General features: G+C 46.7%; 1 protein-coding gene and 1 long non-coding RNA gene across 3 annotated transcripts in view; one reads left to right on the plus strand and one right to left on the minus strand.

Annotated features, from left to right (window-relative positions):
• Nucleotides 1-10906, minus strand: part of LOC136792695 (uncharacterized) — a 38154-nt gene extending 27248 nt beyond the window's left edge. For both annotated transcript variants that reach the window (XR_010836864.1, XR_010836863.1), the window contains exons 1-2: nucleotides 10214-10906; nucleotides 2335-2437 (exon numbers count right to left, since the gene is read on the minus strand). This is a non-coding gene — a long non-coding RNA (uncharacterized lncRNA). The remainder of the gene's footprint in view (nucleotides 1-2334; nucleotides 2438-10213) is intronic.
• ALDH2 (aldehyde dehydrogenase 2 family member) overlaps nucleotides 10554-20289 on the plus strand; it is a 31320-nt gene continuing 21584 nt past the window's right edge. The window contains exon 1 of the mRNA XM_059040553.2: nucleotides 10554-10778. Coding sequence (XP_058896536.1) covers nucleotides 10659-10778 — 120 coding nt within the window. The 5' untranslated portion in view covers nucleotides 10554-10658. The remainder of the gene's footprint in view (nucleotides 10779-20289) is intronic.

Raw genomic sequence — 20289 nt, forward strand, 5'->3', positions numbered from 1 at the left:
TCCCTACCATGTTGCGATGGTTACAAAATTCCTGAGCCCACCTGGGCGATGGGACCTGTCCCAAATAAGGAAAGGCATCTGTCCTGTCCCAATCCCACTCCATAGAAGGAAGGTATATGTGTCTCGACCAATCAGTAAATGAAATTTTCACTTCGGACCATTCCTTTGTTCTCTGGCTATAAAAACTGACTAATAGCACATGTTTGGAATAGGAAGTCAGCCCACTGTTCCGGCAGCGACCCTTCCCTCTAATAAATTCTATCTTTACATTCTGCTTTGTGTCTGGAAATTCTTTTCCAACCCGCATTTGGACCACGACACGTGCTCCCAATGCAGGGGGCCCGGGTTCGATCCCTGGTCAGGGAACTAGATCCCACACGTGTGCCGCAACTAAGTCCACATGCCACAACTAAGAAGCCCGCGTGCCGCAACTAAAGATGCCACATGCCGCAACTAAGACCTGGCGCAGCCAAAAAAAAAAAAAAAATCAGCCTCCTGTCCCCCATCCCCTTCTCCTTCTCTGTGTCTGTCTTTGCTCCCCATCAAAACATAAATTCCCCTCAATGGTCTGGAAGAACGCAGTTCTGGTTCTCAATTTGCCTATCCCACTCAAAAAGAGAAAAACTCGGTAGATGGCTGATTGTATTCTGACCCTTTTGAAAAAGAAAGCAACTCAATATCCAATTATCTGTCAAGAATGGCTGGGAGTGAGCACAGGAGCTAGCTTTCTCAGGCTTGAGAGACCTAATTGCGTGTTTTTCTTCTCAGTTGCACATTCAATGAAATCATGGTGGCAGCTTGAAACGGGCTGTGGTTGTAGCATTTACAGTACAGAAATTGGCAAACACTGTAAAGCACCACCTCCCCCTCCACCCCAGAAGCTAGTTTAAGCATTTACCAGCACACAGCTGGACCCACCCTACAAGATACATCTAAAAGTTTTTCCCAAACAAAATTAGGTCTTGTTCTGTGGAAGGCAGTGTCAGGGGGTGGGGTTAGGGTGGAAGATAATTTTTGACGTCAAGAAAATAAAAGATTTCTCCATATAGTGACATGTATAATATATATTGTTAAAGAGAAAAACCACTGGCCCCAAATGGCATCACTTGTGCTAGTTCCCATGGTACCAGACCTAGATTTCATACCTAATCTAATTGCAGTTGTGACCTTCACCAGAAATGCAATCTTAATTAACCAGCTTGGAATTTTCTGGTCAGCACCAATGTGGTAATCTGTCACATGGATCCTCTCCATTCTCCCCCCGCCCCCCCCCCCACTCCTGCACCAGTGGATGGGGAGGAAATCTGCATGATAATATCCTTACCTGTTACCTCTCTCCAAAAAGATATCCTGGACTGAAAATAATCCTTATTTTCTTCTGCTAAGAGCTCCCCTGCCCCATCCTTCTTCCTATAAAAACATTCCATTTTGTACAACCCCTAGGAGTGCGCTTCTAGTTGCTAGATAAAATGCTGCCTGATTCCTGAATTGTTGAAACCAGCCAACTAGATCTTCAAATTTACTAGGTTGAATTTTAGTTTTTCAACAATATAGAAAGTTTAACTGCCATTTCTTTCCCCTCTCACAGCATGCATTCTCTCCAGATAACCACTGTTAAGTTTTGTATATACTTTCCTCATTTTTTTTCCCAAGCATCCAAAATATTCTTGTAATTTGTATGGGATTATGCTATACATCCTGTTGCTGTCTTACCTTTTTTTTTTTTTTTTAATCGAACAAGGTATCTTGGACATTTTTCTTTGTGCACATACAGTCAGTTTTTAAAAGTGGATGCATAGTGTTCAGTTGTGTGGCTCTAGATATGGAAAGTAATGGGAAGGGCGTTTGAAGGGGAAATTAAGCAGCTGGTCTTGGCCCAGTTTACAGCTGAGAATTATCCACTGCATGGGCTCTCCCTGTGCGCGGCCTTTAAGGGAGGGTTTCTCAGCTTTGGCACTACTGACATTTGGGCCAGTTAATTCTCTATGATGGGGGTCCTGGCCTGTGCAACAGCAGGAGTTAGTACCACCCTCAGCTCCAAAGGTGCAAGCCCGGGCTCCAGTTATTACTACAGCACAACACACAACTCCAAAACTGCGTGCCTGTCAACAGCTACAGCAATGAATTTACTCATGAATCTGCAGTATGGGGACAGGATGGCTTGTTTGTGCCACTGAGGTGGGTCTCAGGCGGGGGGCTGGAATCACCTGAAGGCTCGCTCACACCTGCATGGGGGCAGAAGGGAGCTGAGCTCCCTGAGCCTCTCTCTGTGTCTCTGTGGTTTCCCACCTGGTCTCTCCAGTATGGCAGCTTCCGGGTAGCTGGACTTCTTACCTGGTGGCTCAGGGCTGCAAAGGTGTGTGTTCTGAGGGGAGAGGGCCAGGCGGGAGCTGATCACCTTGTCTGTCCTCTTCTCGGGACTCAGCACTGCTTCCACCTGCATTGTAATTATTATTAGAAGTGAGATGTTTCCAGGGGTGAAGGATTAGACTCTTCCTTTTGTGGCAGGAGTGTCAAAAACTTGCAGACTTGTTTTAAAACCATCTCAGGGAAGGAGTAATTACCAGAACCCAGACATGGTTGCTATGTAGAGAGGGCTACCTGACCAAAGCTGTGGCCCTCGGGAGAGGAATATCCCTCAGTCTTCTGCTGAGAGGGAGGTGGGGAATTAGTAAGCAGGCCCCCTTCCCACCACCTGCTAGTGTCCCAGTTGGCTAAGCCCGACTGAGCCAGAGGGCAAAGGAGCTGGTGGATGCAGCCCATGAAGGCTCCTGGGCACATGGGAGGGGTGGGGAGTGCTTCTGAAGGGGTCAGCAGAAGACGCCCAGCACAGAATACACCCTCGCGGTCAGTTTTCTTAGCACTGTTTTCATCCCTTCTGTAGCTCCTTCAGGCTGGACAATGTGCTATTCCATTGGGAAACGGCCGAGGTGCTTGCGGTCCTTGACTGGGAACTCGCTACCTCAGGTGACCCCCTTGCCGATGTGGCCTACAGCTGACTGGCTCACTACCGGCCATCCAGCTTTCCCATTCAGCCAGGTAGGAACTGCTGCTGGGGGAGTAAGGGATGGAGCCAGAGCTATTCTCAAAGCATAGGACAAACTCCACTAAGCCATTATTTCCCCATTTTTGTTATGGTTTTGCAATAAAAGATAACCAAGAACATTTAAGTAAACAGAATGGCTGCTAAGTCCAAATGGTGATGAAGGGGTCTGATTGCCTGTAGACCTTTTCTAGTGGGCCGCTGAGTTCTCACTGCCTTCTCCTCCAGTGCCTGGGAATAGCTGGATTGATTCTGCCATTAAGAATTATCCATGCTAGGGACTCCCCTTGTGGTCCAGCAGTAAGAATCCACCTTACAAGGCAGGGGACACAGGTTCGATCCCTGGTCAGGGGACTAAAATCCCACATGCCGTGGGGCAACTAAGCCCACCTGCCACAACTACTGAGCTCATGCGCCTCAACTAGAGAGCCTGTGTGCCGCAAATTACAGAGCTCACATGCTCTGGAAACTGCATGCCACAACTACAGAGCCCATGCGCCCTGGAGCCCGCGTGCCACAACTAGAGACGAGAAAACCCGCATGCCACAACTAGATAGAGGCCCACGTGCCGCAACGACAGATCCCACGTGCCTCAACAAAGATCCTGTGTGCTGCAACTAAGACCCGATGCAGCCAAAAATAAAAACAAACAAACAAATAAATAACAAATAAATCTTTAAAAAAAATTATCCATTCTATGGATAAAGAAGATGTGGTACATATATACAATGGAATACTACTCAGCCATAAAAAAGAATGAAATAATGCCATTTGCAGCAACATGGATGAACCTAGAGATTACCATACTAAGTGAAGTAAGTCAGAAAGAGAAAGACAAACATGATATGACATCACGTATATGTGGAATCTAAAATATGACACAAACGAACTTATTGATTAAACAGAAACACGGGCTTCCCTGGTGGCGCAGTGGTTGAGAGTCCGCCTGCCGATGCAGGGGACACGGGTTCGTGCCCCGGTCCGGGAGGATCCCACATGCCACGGAGCGGCTGGGCCCGTGAGCCATGGCCGCTGGGCCTGCGCGTCCGGAGCCTGTGCTCCGCGACGGGAGAGGCCACAACAGTGAGAGGCCCGTGTACCGCAAAAAAAAAAAAAAAAAAAAAAAAAAAAATGGTCCACAGCCAAAAAGAATCTTAAAAAAAAATCAGAATAAAGACTTACATAAGGGCTTCCCTGGTGGCGCAGTGGTTGAGAATCCGCCTGCGGATGCAGGGGACACGGGTTCGTGCCCCGGTCCGGGAAGATCCTACATGCCGCGGAGCAGCTGGGCCCGTGAGCCATGGCCGCTGAGCCTGCGCGTCCGGAGCCCGTGCTCCGCAAAGGGAGAGGCCACGACAGTGAGAGGCACTCATACCACCAAAAAAAAAAAAAAAAAAAAAAAAGACTTACATAAGAGCACGAAAACAGATTGAAAGAAAGATGGAAGAAAGAACAGAGCCAACACAGACTGTCAGGGAGAAATCTAGGTTGAGAGTTGAATTGTACTTAATGCTTTGGTCAGACTGAGCCAAATGGAGCCACAAATATATCAGGGTTTCAGTACATGAAGTTAATCGTAGGCGGCAGTGTTTGGTTGACCTTGAACTGAAAATTGTGTGAAAGCAGCTAAAGGAGGCTAGTGTGGTTACAGAAGTCTTCCCCAGAAGACGGGATTTGAGTTGAATCTTGATAGGTGGTAAGATTTCCTTAAGCAGAGAGGGTAGGATGGGCCCCCAAAACTAGGGGACCAGGGGTGAGAAAGCTGTTGGTGGGGTATGGTGAGCACCACAGACGAACAAACCAGAATAAATGAACCTGTGAACCAATGTGTGCTAACTGATACACACAACTATGCACACCAGTGGGGACCCAAGCATGTTGCCGCACGCCATCTCAGCATAAATGAATGTCTATATGTTAATGCATTTCTTCTTCCTGTCCCCACAACCAAATTTACTGTTTTTCCTGGCTTCCACTTCTCAGTGACCAGCAGAAGGTAGAAATCTCAGCACCATCTTCCACTCCTCCCTCACCCTCATCTCTACCCAGTGACTTGCCAATTCTACCTCCACACCCTCCCTCCTAACCATCCCTGTTGCTTCTAACCAGGCCCTCATCATTTCCCATGTCAGCTCTCTGCTTCCAGGCTGTCTCTTCTTTACAACTGATTTTCCATGCTGTCTCCGGAGGGATCCCTCAAAAGCGCATATGCAAACTCATCACTTCCAGGCTTAAAAATCTTGGTCAAGAGAAATGTTAGTACGAGAGATTAAGACTTACAAGAAAGCTGTAGTGGTCACAACAGCATCATACTGGCATGTGAATAGGCAGATCCATGCAACAGAATATAGTTCAGAAATACTCAACTACTCAAGGGCATTTAGTACAAAAAGATGGCTTTTCATATGGGTGGGGAAAAGATTAATTATTGAATAAATGGTTTTAGGAACTCCAAGTAACATCAAAAAAAATAAAAAAGAAAAAGAACTGGATCTCTAAATCTTTTCTTGTACCAAAATTAATTAAAAAAATCAAATTTTTGAGTGTAACACATGAACAATAAAAGTACTAGAAAATAAAGAAATACTCAATAAGTGGTGTTGGGAAAGCAGAAGAATGAATCTGGACCCCGATCTTACATCACTCACAAGAATTAACTCGAATTAACTGGAATAAAGACTTAAGCATGAAACTCCTGGAAAAAACAAAACAAAACATGAAAAAAGCTCCTTGACATTGGTCTTGGCAATAATTTTTTGGATATGACACCAAAAGCACAAGCAACAAAAGCAAAAATTAATAAGCGGGACTACATCAAACTAAAAAGCTTTTGCAGAGCAAAAGTAACAACAAAATGAAAAGGCAACCTTCAGAAGGGGAAAAATATTTGCAAATCATATATCTGATAAGGGGTTAATATACAAAATATATAAAAAACTCATACAACCCAATAGCAGAAAAACAAATAACCTGAATAAAACATGGGCAGAGAAACCAATAGACATCGCTCCAAAGAAGACATACAAATGGCCAACAGTTCCATGAAAAGAGACTTGCCTCACTAATCATCAGAGAAATGCAAGTCAAAACCACAACGAGATATCACCTCACACATGTTAGAATGGCTATCAACAAAAAGTCAATGATAGCAAGTGCTGGTGAGGATGGGGAGAAAAGGGAACCCTTACATACTACTGGTGCGAATGTAAATTGGTACAGCTACTATGGAAAACAGTATGGAGGACTACCTTATGATCTCTCCATCCTACTTCTGAGTCCAAAGATACGAAAATAACCATCCCAAAGAGATATCTGAACTCTCATGTTCATTGCAGCACTATTCACAATAGCCAAGATACAGAAATAACCACTGACAGATGAATGGATAAAGAAGATGGAATATTATTCAACCATGAGAAAAAAATCCTGCCATTTCAACAACATGGATGGACCATGAGGGCTTTATGCTAAGTGAGATAAGTCAGAGACAGAATGACAAATACTGTATGACTGTAGTTGTATTGGAATCTGCAAAAGGTAAACCCATAGAAACAGAGTAGAATGGTTATGGTGGTTATGAGGGGCTGGGGATTGGAGAAATGAGTAGATATTGGTCAACGGGTACAGACTTTCAGTTATAAGGTGAAAAAATTCTGGAGATCTAATATACAGCATGGTATTATAGTTAACTATGTTGGTAATATAGTTAACAATATTATATACACGAAAGTTGCTAAGAGAGTAGATCTTAAATGTTCTCACCACAAAAAAGAAATGATATTTAGGTGATGTGATGGGGGTACTAGTTAATATATCAAATCAACATGCTGTATATCTTAAACTTATACAATGTTTTATGTCAATTAGATCTCAACAAAGTTGAAAAAAAAGTACTTGAAAAAATATAGGAGAAATAAAAAAATAATAATCTCAGAGTGAAAAAGGCTTTCTAGACATACTATAAAAGCCAGAAGGCACAAAAGAAAGCATTGGCCAGGGCTTCCCTGGTGGTGCAGTGGTTGAGAGTCCGCCTACTGATGCAGGGGACACGGGTTCGTGCCCCAGTCTGGGAAGATCCCACACGCCACGGAGTGGCTGGGCCCGTGAGCCATGGCCGCTGAGCCTGTGCGTCCGGAGCCTGTGCTCCGCACCAGGAGAGGCCACAACAGTAAGAGGCCCGCGTACCGCCAAAAAAAATAAAAAGCAAGCATTGGCCAAAAAACCCCACCAAAACCAAACACAAAAATCTCTAAAACAAAAATAAAAACAAGTTATAGACTAAAGATAAATGAGGACTGACAGAAAGTATTTGCATTACATATGACAGAGCAAAGGTTAATTGCTTTGATATAAGTGAAGCCCCTACAAATCAATTTTAAAGAAACCAACAACCAATCCAATAGAAAAATGAGCAAGGGACATGAACAGTTAGTTTGTAGCAGATGAAGAATATGTGACTTTACACAGGCAGACACTCAAGCTCATTCCTAAGAAGAGAAATTCAAATTAATGCTATTTTTCATCTACCAGATTAGCAAAGCTAAAAAAAAATAATCTGATAAACTGTATTTGTGAGGGTGTGAGGAAACTCATACATGATGGGGGTGGGGCATAAATTGATCAAACCTGTATGGAGGATAATATAGCAATAGCTATATTTAAATTGTAAATATCCTTCAGCTTAGTAGTTCCATTTCTATGAATTTCTCAAGCAAGTCAAGGATATACATTGCAGCATTGTTTGTAATGACAAAAGATCAGAAACAACCTAAATGGCCATTCAAGAGCACTTTCCTTGGGTGCTGTTCCAGAAGATCTCCCACACACATTACTAAGTGAAAAAAGCAAGATGTTTTGGGGAAGGAGAACAGGAAGTGGGGTCTGGGTGCTGCATTCAGAGAAGAGAGGGAGACTCACTTTGCAGTTTATCTCTGCAGCTGATCTCCAAACTTATTCCCCCTTCTCCCCGGGAACATAGCCTGTTTCCTAGACTCCTCTACATGGAGGAATGACCACATGACTGAATTCTAGCCAATGAAACAGGCTCAACCCAGAAAAACCTCCTTGTGCCATCCTTAATGCTTTTTTCTCTTTCAGTTGTCTGGAATGGTGCTGAGATGTAGGGCAACTTCGGGAATCACGTTTTGACCTCAGAGTCACCTGGAGGGGAACTCCTACTGTGTGAGACTCATGTGGGCAGGGACTTTATTGTGTTTAGCCACCAGAATTTTGTGGCATATCTATTTTAGCAGCTTTGTTAACTATTACGATATACTTTTGACATCATATTAGCTCTTCAAAACAAAGCAAAACTCTCTCTGCTGGTCTCCTTCAGACGTCGGATCAGCGTCTTTGCCTGGTACTTCATACTTGGGCCTTGTTCAACCTCTTTGGCCTCAGCTCCAATGGCTGGAGTCTTAAACAGCTCCCCAGACACATGCCATCTAGATGTGCCCCTTTCCTCTCCTTCTCTGCTGCCAAAACACTTATCTCTGACCAGCTCAGCTCCTCCTGCCAGGTTTCTTCACTCCTTCCTGGACGTTTGCTGATATTTACCTAGCTGAAATGCACACATTTGACCTAGTATCCAACTGCCTTCCTATCCTATGTCCTCTCATTGCTCCCCGTGTCCCCAGTGCCCAGCTCTGGGATGTCTATGGAATAAAAGTTTGCAAGATCCTTACTTCGAGCCTTGTCCTCCTGTAGTCCATTTTCCAAAGAAGGAGAAACCAGTTAGTTTAAGATGCAAATCAAGCAAGTCATCCTGAGGTAGGAGATAGATGGGCCCCTGGGCCAGACAGCTGGTGTTTGTCAAGTGGAGTGAAACTGAAGCTCTGTCCACTCCAAGGACAAAGCTAGTGGCAGAAGCTGAGCTCTGCTGAAGTAAAGAGATAAGATAACCACTCCTGAGGTCAAGGAAAACTTCCCTGTCTGCACATCTGCAGAAAGGCTCCTTAGGGTTCAAAAAGGGAGGGGGTGCCACCCCATAATACGTGTGGACATACCCCCACAGGCCTCTGCGGTGGAATCTATTTTAGCAAAAAGATGTGCACGCATGTTGGGGATGTCCTAGGACTGGTCAGGTGTGAAAAAAGAAACAAGATAATTGGCCAAGGGACTTCCCTGGTGGCACAGTGGTTAAGAATCCGCCTTATAATGCAGAGGAAACAGGTTCGAGCCCTGGTCTGGGAAGATCCCACATGCCTTGGAGCAATTAAGCCCGTGAGCCACAACTACTGAGCCTGCATGCCACAACTACTGAAGCCCGCGCGCCTAGAGCCCATGCTCCACAACAAGAGAAGCCACCGCAATGAGAAGCCCATGCACCACAACGAAGAGTAGCCCCGGCTCACCACAACTAGAGAAAGCCCATGAGCAGCAGCGAAGACCCAATCCAGCCAAAAATAAATTAATTAAAAAAATATATAATTGGCCAAATGGAAACAAAGACCTGGAAGAACTGTCCTGTATGAGAGATTTAAATCACCTCTTTATTGCACTACTCATTAGAGAGGACGCCCATACCCTTTCTCTCTGGCTGTGTATTTCTGCCTAACTTCTGACTTACATAAATAAACTGCTTCTCTGTGTGTTCTCCCATACAGTTGTGCTGTGTCTCTAATAATAAACTTTGTACCTAATTTTACAGTTTTTGCCTGTTTGAACCATTTTTGCTTTCAAATGGGGGAAGGAGACAGGGCCACTTTGCTTCTAGCCTCTAGCCCCTGGTGGTCTAGCGGCTAGGATTTCTGGTTTTCATCTAGGCTACCCAGGTTCAATTCCTGGGCAGGGAACTAAAAATCTCTGCTCAGGAGCACTCACTGCCATCTCTCCGAGATCTATCCTTCCCTTCCAAACCCCTCACCACTGCCTCTAAAATCCTTCCACCTCTGGCCCTGCCCACCTCTCTCACCTCACCTCCCAACCCTCTCCCCCTTGTTCACTGGCCTCCAGTTTTTCCCTTTCTGCAACATAAGTCAGGTGTCCCATCTCAAGGCCTTGCCCTTGCTGTTCCTCCCCCTGCAATGCTTCCCTTAGTCACAGGACATTAACAATTCAGGTCTCACGCGTCAATTCCTGACCAAGGGATTTAAAAGCAGTGCCCTCTGCCCCAACTACCTCTTCACCCTATTCATTTCCTTCACATCCCTTATCACAATCTGAAATTACCTCGTGTTTGGTTTAAGGATGGCCTCTCCCACTAGGGTGTAAGCCCCCTGAAGTCAGGGCCAGGGTCGCTTCGGTTCTTGCCTGTACACATTAAGGGTTCAGGCACACAGTAGGGGTTCAGCCAACGTGCGGTGAACTCGCCAGATCCTGACACTCTACACCCGCGGCGCGCCATGCGCGGGTCAGTGCCGAGCCCGCAGGAGGATCAACCTTGATCCCCAACCGCCCCTCCACGGGCGCGCGCGCGTATTGGAGGCGAGCGGCCGAGGGGCAGCTCCGCCTGGGGCGTGGGGAAGGCGCGGGTACGCCCCCGGGCCCCGCCCCGCGCCTGCCCATTGGCGGCCGCGTCGGGGGCCAGGAGAGATCGCGCAAGCAGTTGCCCGGCGGCAGTCCTTCCAGTTCAAGCCGCCAGGGCTCCGCTCGGCACACCAGCGCTATCCTCGGCATGTTGCGCGCAGTTGTGCTCGCCGCCGCCCGGCCCTGCCAGGGCCGCCGGCTGCTGTCGGCTGCTGCCACCCCGGCCGTGCCGACCCCCAACCAGCAGCCCGAGGTCTTCTACAACAAGGTGAGGCCGCCCCATAGCTTTGTTCTCTGGGGACGGAGGCCGCCGGGTGGGAAGGGACTGGATCTCTTCGGGCCTCAGTTTATCCAGCTGGGACTCGAGGGGTTTGCTGCAGTTGCTGTTTCCGCACACCTTCCCTTCCCTGCCTGCGAGCAGTTTGGCCCCTTCGCCGCCCCTGACACCTCGGTTCCATTACCTAGCTGTGACTTTGACCACTTATTTGTCTTGTCTGGCCGCTGCCCGTTTTCCGGGTTTCATCCCCCGCCCCCTCCCCCACCTCCAGTCGTCCTCGGCTTTCGGGGCCTTAGTTGTCCTGTGCCTGCGCAGTCTTCACGACAACACCCACCCAGACGACATGTCCATTTAAGACCCTCTTTGCAGGAACAGTTTTCTCTTTTCATAGTCTTTTATCCCTTGACTTATGCCCTCCTCCAAGAACGTCCAAAAGGGAAAACAAAAAGGAGTCCTTTTCGGCTAAGGTTCACCGGTTCGCCAAGGGAGAGGCCAAGGCCACGGCCACGGCCCCGGCCTATCGGCTTCCTGGCACTTCCACTGCTGGAAACTGGGAAAGGGTGGAGACCTTCGCTACAACAGCGCAATCCCCCAAATGGTGTCTGTGCCTTCCAGGGCTCTTTCTTTGGTCAAAGAAAGGAGGGACTTTCCAGGATAACACTGACTCCCAGTAGCTGATTTCTTGCTCAACCAGGACTTGGGAATATTTTCTCTTTTGATCTTTGAGTTTGAGTAAAGTGCTGAAAGTCACAGAGAAGGAAATTGGTTATGAGAGTTCATTTTGTTTGTGCAAAAAGTGTAGTTGCTGCCCTTCTCTGAGCTTCAACTTCTATAAAGTGGGAAGGGGTCAGAGGGTGAGCACAGGGGTTCATACACCACGTGGGCACTTAACAGGAGTAACAGCTCATATTCTCTGTGTACCTCCTTTGCACCTGGCACCAGTCTAAGCATTTACCTGTTGTGCCGTTTAATCCTTTAACAGCCCGGTGAGGTAGGTACTGTGATTATCTCCATTTTACAGATGAAGAGACTGAGTTACAAAGAGGTTTAGTGAGTTACCCAAAGACTCAAGTGAGCGGCAGAGTAGGGGTTCACATCTAGGCTCCCAAGAGTAAGGCGATAACCAAAACCTTCCATGGTACTATTGCAACTCTGGGTGGGAAGAAAGGGGTCACTGCTGACTTAGGATGCTGTAGAGACGGCCCCTGGCTGGCTGCTTTCAACAGTGGACCTGCTTGTCTGGTCAGGAGCTCGGCTGCAAATCTGCACAGACAGTGGGTAAAGGCACATCTGTGTGATTTAAAGGGTGTTACAAATGGTCATTTGCAAGGGAATAAAAACAAAAGATAAAATAAGATGCCCTTTGCATAACACAAGCCAAAAAGGCAGCGGCTTCTGCTCCTTAGGCCGCTTAAGGAGTTCATGCTTGAAAGACTTGAACATCAAGCAGAAATATCCTCAAGGGAAAGGCAGCAGCATCCCAAGCCTTTGTGGCCACAGGATCTAATGAAGATCATCCTCCTTTGTGCTCCTGTGGAGGTGAGGAAACAGGGTCCAAACGTGCACACAGCTCTGGTCGATAGCACAAGTCCTGTTCTCTAGATTTAGTTCATAAGGTAAGTTGGAGCAGAGTGAAATCTTCCTGCAGCTGCTTTTCTTTACCAGATTTTTTTGAGATCCTAAAAGTAACCCTTGGACTTACCTGGTGGTCCAGTGGTTAAGACTCCATGCTTCCACTGCAGGGCGCCCCTGTTTCCGAACAAAGATCCCATAGGCCACGCGGTGCAAGAGAAAAAAAAAAGAATACTATTAAAAAAACAAAGGAACCCTTGCTCACTGTATACAAATGCAGAAGTAAGTAAAACTTCCTGCATACCCCATTGCACTCCCTTCAAGAGCACTGTTAGCTGGTAGGTCTGTGATATTGCAGACTTCTTCTTTGCATCTGTGTGTGTGTGAGAGAGCATGGGCAAGTGAGCGTGCACCAGGTTTTTTTGTTTTTACTTAAATGAGATCCTTGCACTTACTGTTCTGAAGCTGTCTCATTGAACAATGTATCTGGATTGTTTTGCTAAACCAATACATTCAGATCTTATTTATTCTTCCCAGGGGTTGCAAAGCAGTCCGCATGAGCAATCCACACTCTGCTGGAACAGGCCCCTTTTAAAGCTTCTTGGGCCATTTTCAGTGTTGAGTTGTTGAAATCCCTGATGGCAAGAATGCCAAGGTCTAGTCCTAACATTTTAAGTCTCTTACCAGGGGCTCTAGGTACAAACGAGATCATATGCCTGGACATTTCCCTGGGGATTATTGATTCCTTGATGTTCAGTGAACTGTTCTGGAGTCTGGAGTTTCCCCAGAAGGAGCTGTTCCAGGCTTTGAAGTTGCTTCTATAGGCGCTGGATTTTCTCACCCAAGGGTATGTGGGGGGATGTTGCGTTTCAAGCTTGTTGGGTCTCTCCTTGAAGAGGGGGTGGCACAGGCAATAGGTCTTTTCCTTCCCACCTCTATTTCATAACCAGAAGAGTCTATAGAGTGGGGTGGTTTGTTCAACCTTCCTGGAGTCCTCTTGCCTCTACTTCTCCTGGGTGGAGCTACAGGGTTGGGGGAACTTCTTTGTTGGGTTAGGGAGATTACAGGACAAGTTCCTCCCCCACTCACAGCAGGGACCTGTATGGGAAGCTGATGATGGCCAGGTTTCATGAAGATCAACATTTCTCATCCTTGGTGGGTTTCAGGGACACAGCTCTGTCAAGGAAACTGATTTTCATTTTTCAATCCTTTTTTCTTCCCTGACTTGGAGAGTAATTGAGATCTGGAAAGACAACTCAAAGGAAAACTCAAGGGAGTGTGGTTTCAGCAGAGTAATTCCTCTGGATGAGGTGTGACTAATACTTTTCATCTTCAACATCACCAGTTCATGTTGGTTGATAATAATAATGAAGATGAGAAATATCACTGGACACTATTTCACTCTTTGGACTCAGGCTGCCTATCACTCAGTAACATCAATCCGGGCAGGTTCACTCATTCAAAAGACACCTCAGCACCCCCAATTCCAACCAACAAAACAGGCTAGAATCCCTGATCATGGGAAGCTTGCATCCTGGAAGACAAGCGAAATGCATAGTATGGAGCAAACTGATCGCTTGGCGCTATGGAGAAAAATAAGGCAAGGAAAGAGGGATATGGAGGGTGGTACAGTTACTTAACTCTGTACCTTAGCTGCTACATCTGTAAAATGGGGTAAAAATCCCATGTACATCATATGGTTGCTGTCGGGATAAAAGGGAGGCATCCTTGCACAGCCCTTAGGAAGTGCCTGGCTCATGGCTTCTTGCACCTCCGTATTTACTGCAGCCTTAAATAGGAGATAACAGTGATGCTGTTGAGCTTACAATATAATGGTGATATAACTCCATTTTATGCGGGCACTGTTGTAGTTGTAATTTGTTTCCTGGAGGGCTGTGCTAGGTTGTGGTAAAGTTGACTGGGAGTTTGGGGTGAATTAAATTTGTGTCTTGGGAATTCCCTGGCAATCCAGTGGTTAGTTCTCTGCACTTTCACTGCGAGGGTTCAATCCCTGATTGGGGAACTAAGATCCTACAAGCTGTGCCTTGTGACAAGGGGGGGAAAAGTGTGTCTCTATTCTTAACCTCTTAACCACAATATTCATGAACTAAAGAGAAAACTGACAAAAAGAGAATTAAAAAAGGGTCTCCTTATATAGAATTTTCTGATTCCAATAGTAATACATCCTCAGTACAAAAAGTCAAGCAACACAGAAGTATGTGAGGTGGAAACTCACTGGACGTATACATAGGCACATATAGATGTTCATTGCTGCATATTAGCAAAAACCAAGAAATAAGCCAGCCTGCCTTCCATGGGGAAACAGATGAACAACATATGTTACAGCTATAGGAAAGAATAATTCTGTGCACGCAGTAGTTAAAGGAATTAGCTGCAGCTGTATGAATAATGGATCTCAAGAGCAGTGTTTCAAGAGGGGAAAATGTCTAGCACTCTGAGTGATCTGAAACTAATTAAAATGATCAAAACAGACTTCCTATCAAATGTGGATAAACATAGGTCCATATAAATGGCTAAAAATGTCCTGGAAGGAAAACGCTCCTTGGCGTGAGGGCAGGGCTGCATAGGGAATCTGCTTGTGGGCAGTGATTCAAGGAGACTTTAAATGTTTTATTTCTTTAAAAATAAGTGGCCTATAAGCTAATATAAAAACGAAAAAGAAAAGAAAAACAGTCCTCTGATATCCCACTGCTGCAGATAATCACGGCTAACAGGTAGTATATACAGAATAGAAGTTTGATTTATCTTGTTTTCCTTGAGGATTCTTACGGAATGAGCCAAAACCTGTGTTGGGCTAAGCAGTGGTTTGGAATGGCTGTGTGCTGAATGAGTCAAGTGACATATCTCCACACCGATCACGTTGCTTTTATTGCTTGTTTAGGAGTTTTAAGATCCTTTGTAGAAATAATAGAAAGTCCAGGAATGTGAGACCAAAGGCCCTGGGGGATGAGGAAAGAATGTTCAGGGGGACATTCTGGGGGAGCTGGCTGCCCTTGGCCTTAACCCCAAACTAACTCCGAGGTACCTAAATGATTGTGTGGATAAGTGTGAACGTGGGTGGCATTCCATGTTTATGTTTCTCTCCTTATGATCTGTTTTCTCTTAGACATAAATTACCCAACTGCCGCTGAAAAAGCAGTTGCCAGCAGGATTCACCCCAGGATAGAAAGCCACAGAATTTCCTCACTCCTTCTTAGGGAAAATAACATATTCCAGGGGTGTAGATTTCCGAGGTGACAGATCCCTAATTCTTTCATGCATCGAAGCTTGAAAATAAAGTCTTTCTAGAATGGGTCCTGCGTCTGTAAATTGGAGCTGCTGAATGGCATTTAACCTTTTTTGGCGACCTTGGGCAGATTATGACTGTCCATTGCCATGGGGTGGAGGTGGCACTAGAATATCACTCTGTCCTCGCTTTGGTTAAGACTCCTCTCCAGGGTCCTGCAGTCCTGCTCCCAGCTCTACTGTCCCTGCCCCAGCTTCTCACCCCTCCCCACAAGTTTCTGTTTGCAGTTCCTAATCCACAGGGGCCTGGAATAGAAGATATCCAAGGAAGCCAAAGATCATGTTATCCTCCAACTCAGTAATTCTAAATACGGTAACCTGCCCCAGCTTTGCAAAGATGCATGTCTAAGGATGTTTGCTGCAGCAGCACTGTTGGGAATACAGGCAGACCTCATTTTATTGTGCTGTGCTTTATTGCACTTTGTAGATACTGCGTTTTTTACAAATTGAAGGTTTGTGGCAACCCTGCATTGGGCAAGTCTATTCGCGCCATTTTCCCAACAGCATTTGCTCACTTCCTGTCTCTGTCACATTTTGGTAATTCTCACCATATTTCAAATCCTCCACCAGCAAAAAGATTATGACTTGCTGAAGGCTTGGAGGATGATTGGCACTTTTTAGCAATAAAGTTTTTTTTTTTAAATTTTATTTATTTATTTATCTATTTTTGGCTTCATTGGGTCTTCGTTGCTGCGTGCGGGCTTTCTCTAGTTGCGGCGAGCTGGGACTACTCTTTGTTGGGGTGCGCGGGCTTCTCATTGCAGGGGCTTCTCTTGTTGTGGAGCACAGGCTCTAGGTGTGTGGGCTTCAGTAGTTGTAGCACATAGGCTCAGTAGTTGTGGCTCACAGGCTCTAGGCGCAGGCTCAGTAGTTGGGGTGCACGGGCTTAGGTGCTCCGTGGCATGTGGGATCTTCCTGGACCAGGGCTTGAACCCATGTCCCCTGCATTTGCACTGTGCCACCAGGGAAGCCCCAGCAATAAAGTATTTTTAAATTAAGGTATGCACATTGATTTTTTTAGATATAATGCTATTGCACCCTTAATAGACTGTGGTATAATGTAAATATAGCTTTCATATGCACTGGGAAACCAAAAGATTCATGTGACTCCCTTTATTGCAATACTTTATTGCGATGGTCTGGACTGAACCCAAAATATCTCTGAGGTCTGCTTGCAGTGAAAACTTGTCCTAAAAGTGCATTTGTAGGACATGATTAAATAAATTGTGGTCCATTCGTTTTGAAGATTGCTATGTTGCTTAAAATAATGAGGCAGATATGCCTGTGGAATAACGTCCAAGATAAACTTACTCATAAAAGCAAGTTACAGAATAAAAGTGCATGATTGGACTTCCCTGGTGGCACAGTGGTTAAGAATCCAGTGCAGGGGACACAGGTTCAATCCCTGGTCTGGGAATATCCCACATGCGTGGAGCAACTAAGCCCGCATTCCACAACTACTGAGCCTGCGCTCTACAGCCCGTGAGCCACAACTACTGAGCCCGCGTGCTGCAACTACTGAAGCCCGAGCTCCTAGAGCCTGTGCTCTGCAACAAGAGAAGCCACCCCAGTGAGAAGCCCACGCACCGCAACGGAGAGTAGCCCTCACTCACTGCAACTAGAGAAAGCCAGTGCGCAGCAATGAAGACCCTACGCAGGCAAAAGTAAATAAAATAAAATAAATAAATTTATTTTTTTAAAAAAAGTCCATGATCCCCACTGAGAATGGACACTCTCCACATCTGTCCCGTTCCCTCCAGGACCCCAGCACCAGTGCAGGTCCTGGCACACAGCAGGTGTGGAACCCAGAGCCCCCTCTGCTCTCCCCCACCCTCACTCTGCAGCCACGGGGCCCTTTTGGTTCCTCGTGTCCCCAAGCCCCTGCCTCAGGTACCCCCTCTGGTCCTGACTGTTGCCTGTTTGTTTCTGCTTCTCTCTTCATTTGCTTGTTGATCATGTCTCTCCTCCTGGGACTTTGGTTCAATGAGCCAGGACTTGGCTGTTTCACTCAGTGCCCAGCATGGCAATGGCACTTGGTTAACACTTAACCACTGCATGGATGAGTGAATCCAACTTTTATAAAATGCAGTGAGATGTATTTATTAAAATGTAGAGAAAATAGAGCATTTTGATGGAAAAGCTCTATGAGTTTTGCTGGCAGTCCAGATTGAAAGTGTCAACTTCTGATGCCATGAGGCTGTCTGTCTCTCTGCTTCTAGAAACTATAATGGGGAAGTGTGAGCCCGGTAGGACCCCCTCCCAGGGTAAGTGAGTTAACATGTTATGTAAGTTAGGCGTTGGGTTTCTGGCCAAGAGGTTATGAAGCATTCGGCCTAGAGTCCACTCTTGTGTTTATTCAAGATAAGTCACTATGAAACTCTCACTTGAAGCAGAACTTTGGCAGAGGCTCAGTATGAGAACGGTTCTCACCCTAGGTCCCCCGCCCCCACCACCAAGGAGGGTACCACTGAAGTCTGGCTCTAGGAGAGGGCAAGTGGGAACTCTAAACAGAAGGAAGATTCCAGGTTCCTGCAAACCCCAGCTTATCCTATTAGTTAGAAGGGAGGATGGACTGTTGAAAATTCAATAGTGGAGAGTGACTCAACAAATCCAGGGCATTGAGAGGCAGACAGGGGCCAGGGAGTGCTCTTTTCAGGGTCCTAGACAAGATCAGGGGATGGTATGGGCCCCGCCCAGGGAGGAAGGGGTGAGGACCTGGGAAGTTTAACCAGACTGGCCCACTCTCCGCTTCATACTTGCTGATCTTTGCAAAATAACAACGAAAACTTTTTCAGGATAAACTAATTTAGTATGCTGCTGTGCAGGTATCTGGAGTAATGTACTGACTGTGGTGGTGAGACACACTGTGTGTGCGGTCCTGGCTTACACCCCTCGTTGAATTTAGTCCTCACATTTAAGCCCCCAGATGTGTCATCCCCAGAGACTGATGAAGCATCTGGAAATGAAGGGATTGGCCCGAAGGTCACAGCTTGTGAGGGGTAGAGCCAAGATTTGAACACATGTCTGTCTGGCCTAGAGGCTGGTGCTTTTTATAGCACCCATAATAAAAACTCAAAATCAAACTTGCAGCAGGGCAGTTAAGTAAACCATAAAGATGGAGATGAGGAAACAAGAGTTCTGACCTCCTTGAAGGCAGACATGGGCTCTGACTGGAGTATGGAGTTGGGGGGAAGAACTGGGCAAAGAGCACAGGCCTTGGAGTTCTGAAGACCTGGGTTCAAATCCAGTCTCTGCTCTCACTGCTGTGTGACTTTGAGCAGGTGGCTTGACTTCTCTGTGCCTCAATGTCCCCCAACTGTAGGGAGGATGCAGCTCACCTAGGTTTGCTATGAGGTTTAAATGGAAATGATCCAGTAATGGAAAGCTTCTGGTACAGGGGCTGCCACATAATGAGTAGCCAGGAACAGTCAATAGCCATTTCCATGACATGCAGGTGATGGGTAGAACATTCACATGGTACCAGGTGCTGACATCTTGGTCAACAGAAGGGAACAGTACAAAGCCAGCCAGGCTCACCCCCACCCACTGCGGCCTGCCTCTCTATGTAGCTGACCTCCTCCTTAAAGTGCTTCAGTGAATCGGTGGGTGTGAGGCTGTGAAACCTGAGCCTGCACTCAGGGTGGCAATGGGAACAGATGTTTGGAGCGGTCACAGGCTGTTTGCCAGGCTTTCCTCCTTCCTCCACGGGTGTTATCTCTGCTCCTCCTCATGGGCTTCGCTCTCCTCCAAGTTCACCAGGAAGCGAGGCCGATTCTCAGAGAGGGGAGGGTGTGGCCCAGTCCAGCTTGAACCCGGGTCCACCTGGCTTCCAGCCTGAACTCTTTTCTGCTACACCTGTTCCCTCCACTGGAGACTACCTGTTGCCTGCTTCCCAGTTCTCTTGCAGGAAGAAACAGAGGTGTCTTTTCCCTCCAGATTGATGATCAGCCACCTAATGTGAACCCACACACATTTCCAAAGAACCTGGCTGAGTGACTGCAGACAACTTCCCAGGTCCTAAGCCGGGGCCAGGCCATGGTGGGATGCTGGGGTCCAGGAGAGCCCTTGGGGAAGGAAGGCAGAGTGGCCTTGGACGGGTGTCCTTGCCTTCACCCCACCTGTGACCTTTGCCCCAGCCTTGGTTAAAGTGACTGAAGTGATCTCAGCCCCCTTCTGGAAAGACCAGTTTCCCCAGCCTCAGGGGACAGCTTGCAGGGAGATTTCTGCTCTGTGCTCCCCTGAGGGTTTCACAGGATCTGCACTCCTCTGTGACCCCATCTCCTAGCATTCCTTCCTGGTTCACCAGTAACTCTGGCCACCTTTGTTTTTTCTCAAACACACCAGACTTATTCCTGCCCCAGGGCCTTTGCACTTGCTGTTCCTGCTGCCTGGATTGCTCATCCTCCCATTCTTCCCATGGCTGCCTCCTTTTCATCAGTCAGGGCTCAAGTCAAATGTCTGCTCTTCAGAGAAACCCTCTCTGGCCGTCCCAGCTAGAGCTCTCTATCTTCCTCCACTTTAGTACTTTCTATGGATCCTGTTTTTCTCCTTTGCACTTTTGACTGCAGTCTGAGACTGCCTCGTATATTTGATTGCTTCTTTATTTTCTGTGCCTACCAGAACG

Source organism: Kogia breviceps, chromosome 15 (assembly GCF_026419965.1).
Source record: "Kogia breviceps isolate mKogBre1 chromosome 15, mKogBre1 haplotype 1, whole genome shotgun sequence".
NCBI lineage: Eukaryota > Metazoa > Chordata > Mammalia > Artiodactyla > Physeteridae > Kogia > Kogia breviceps.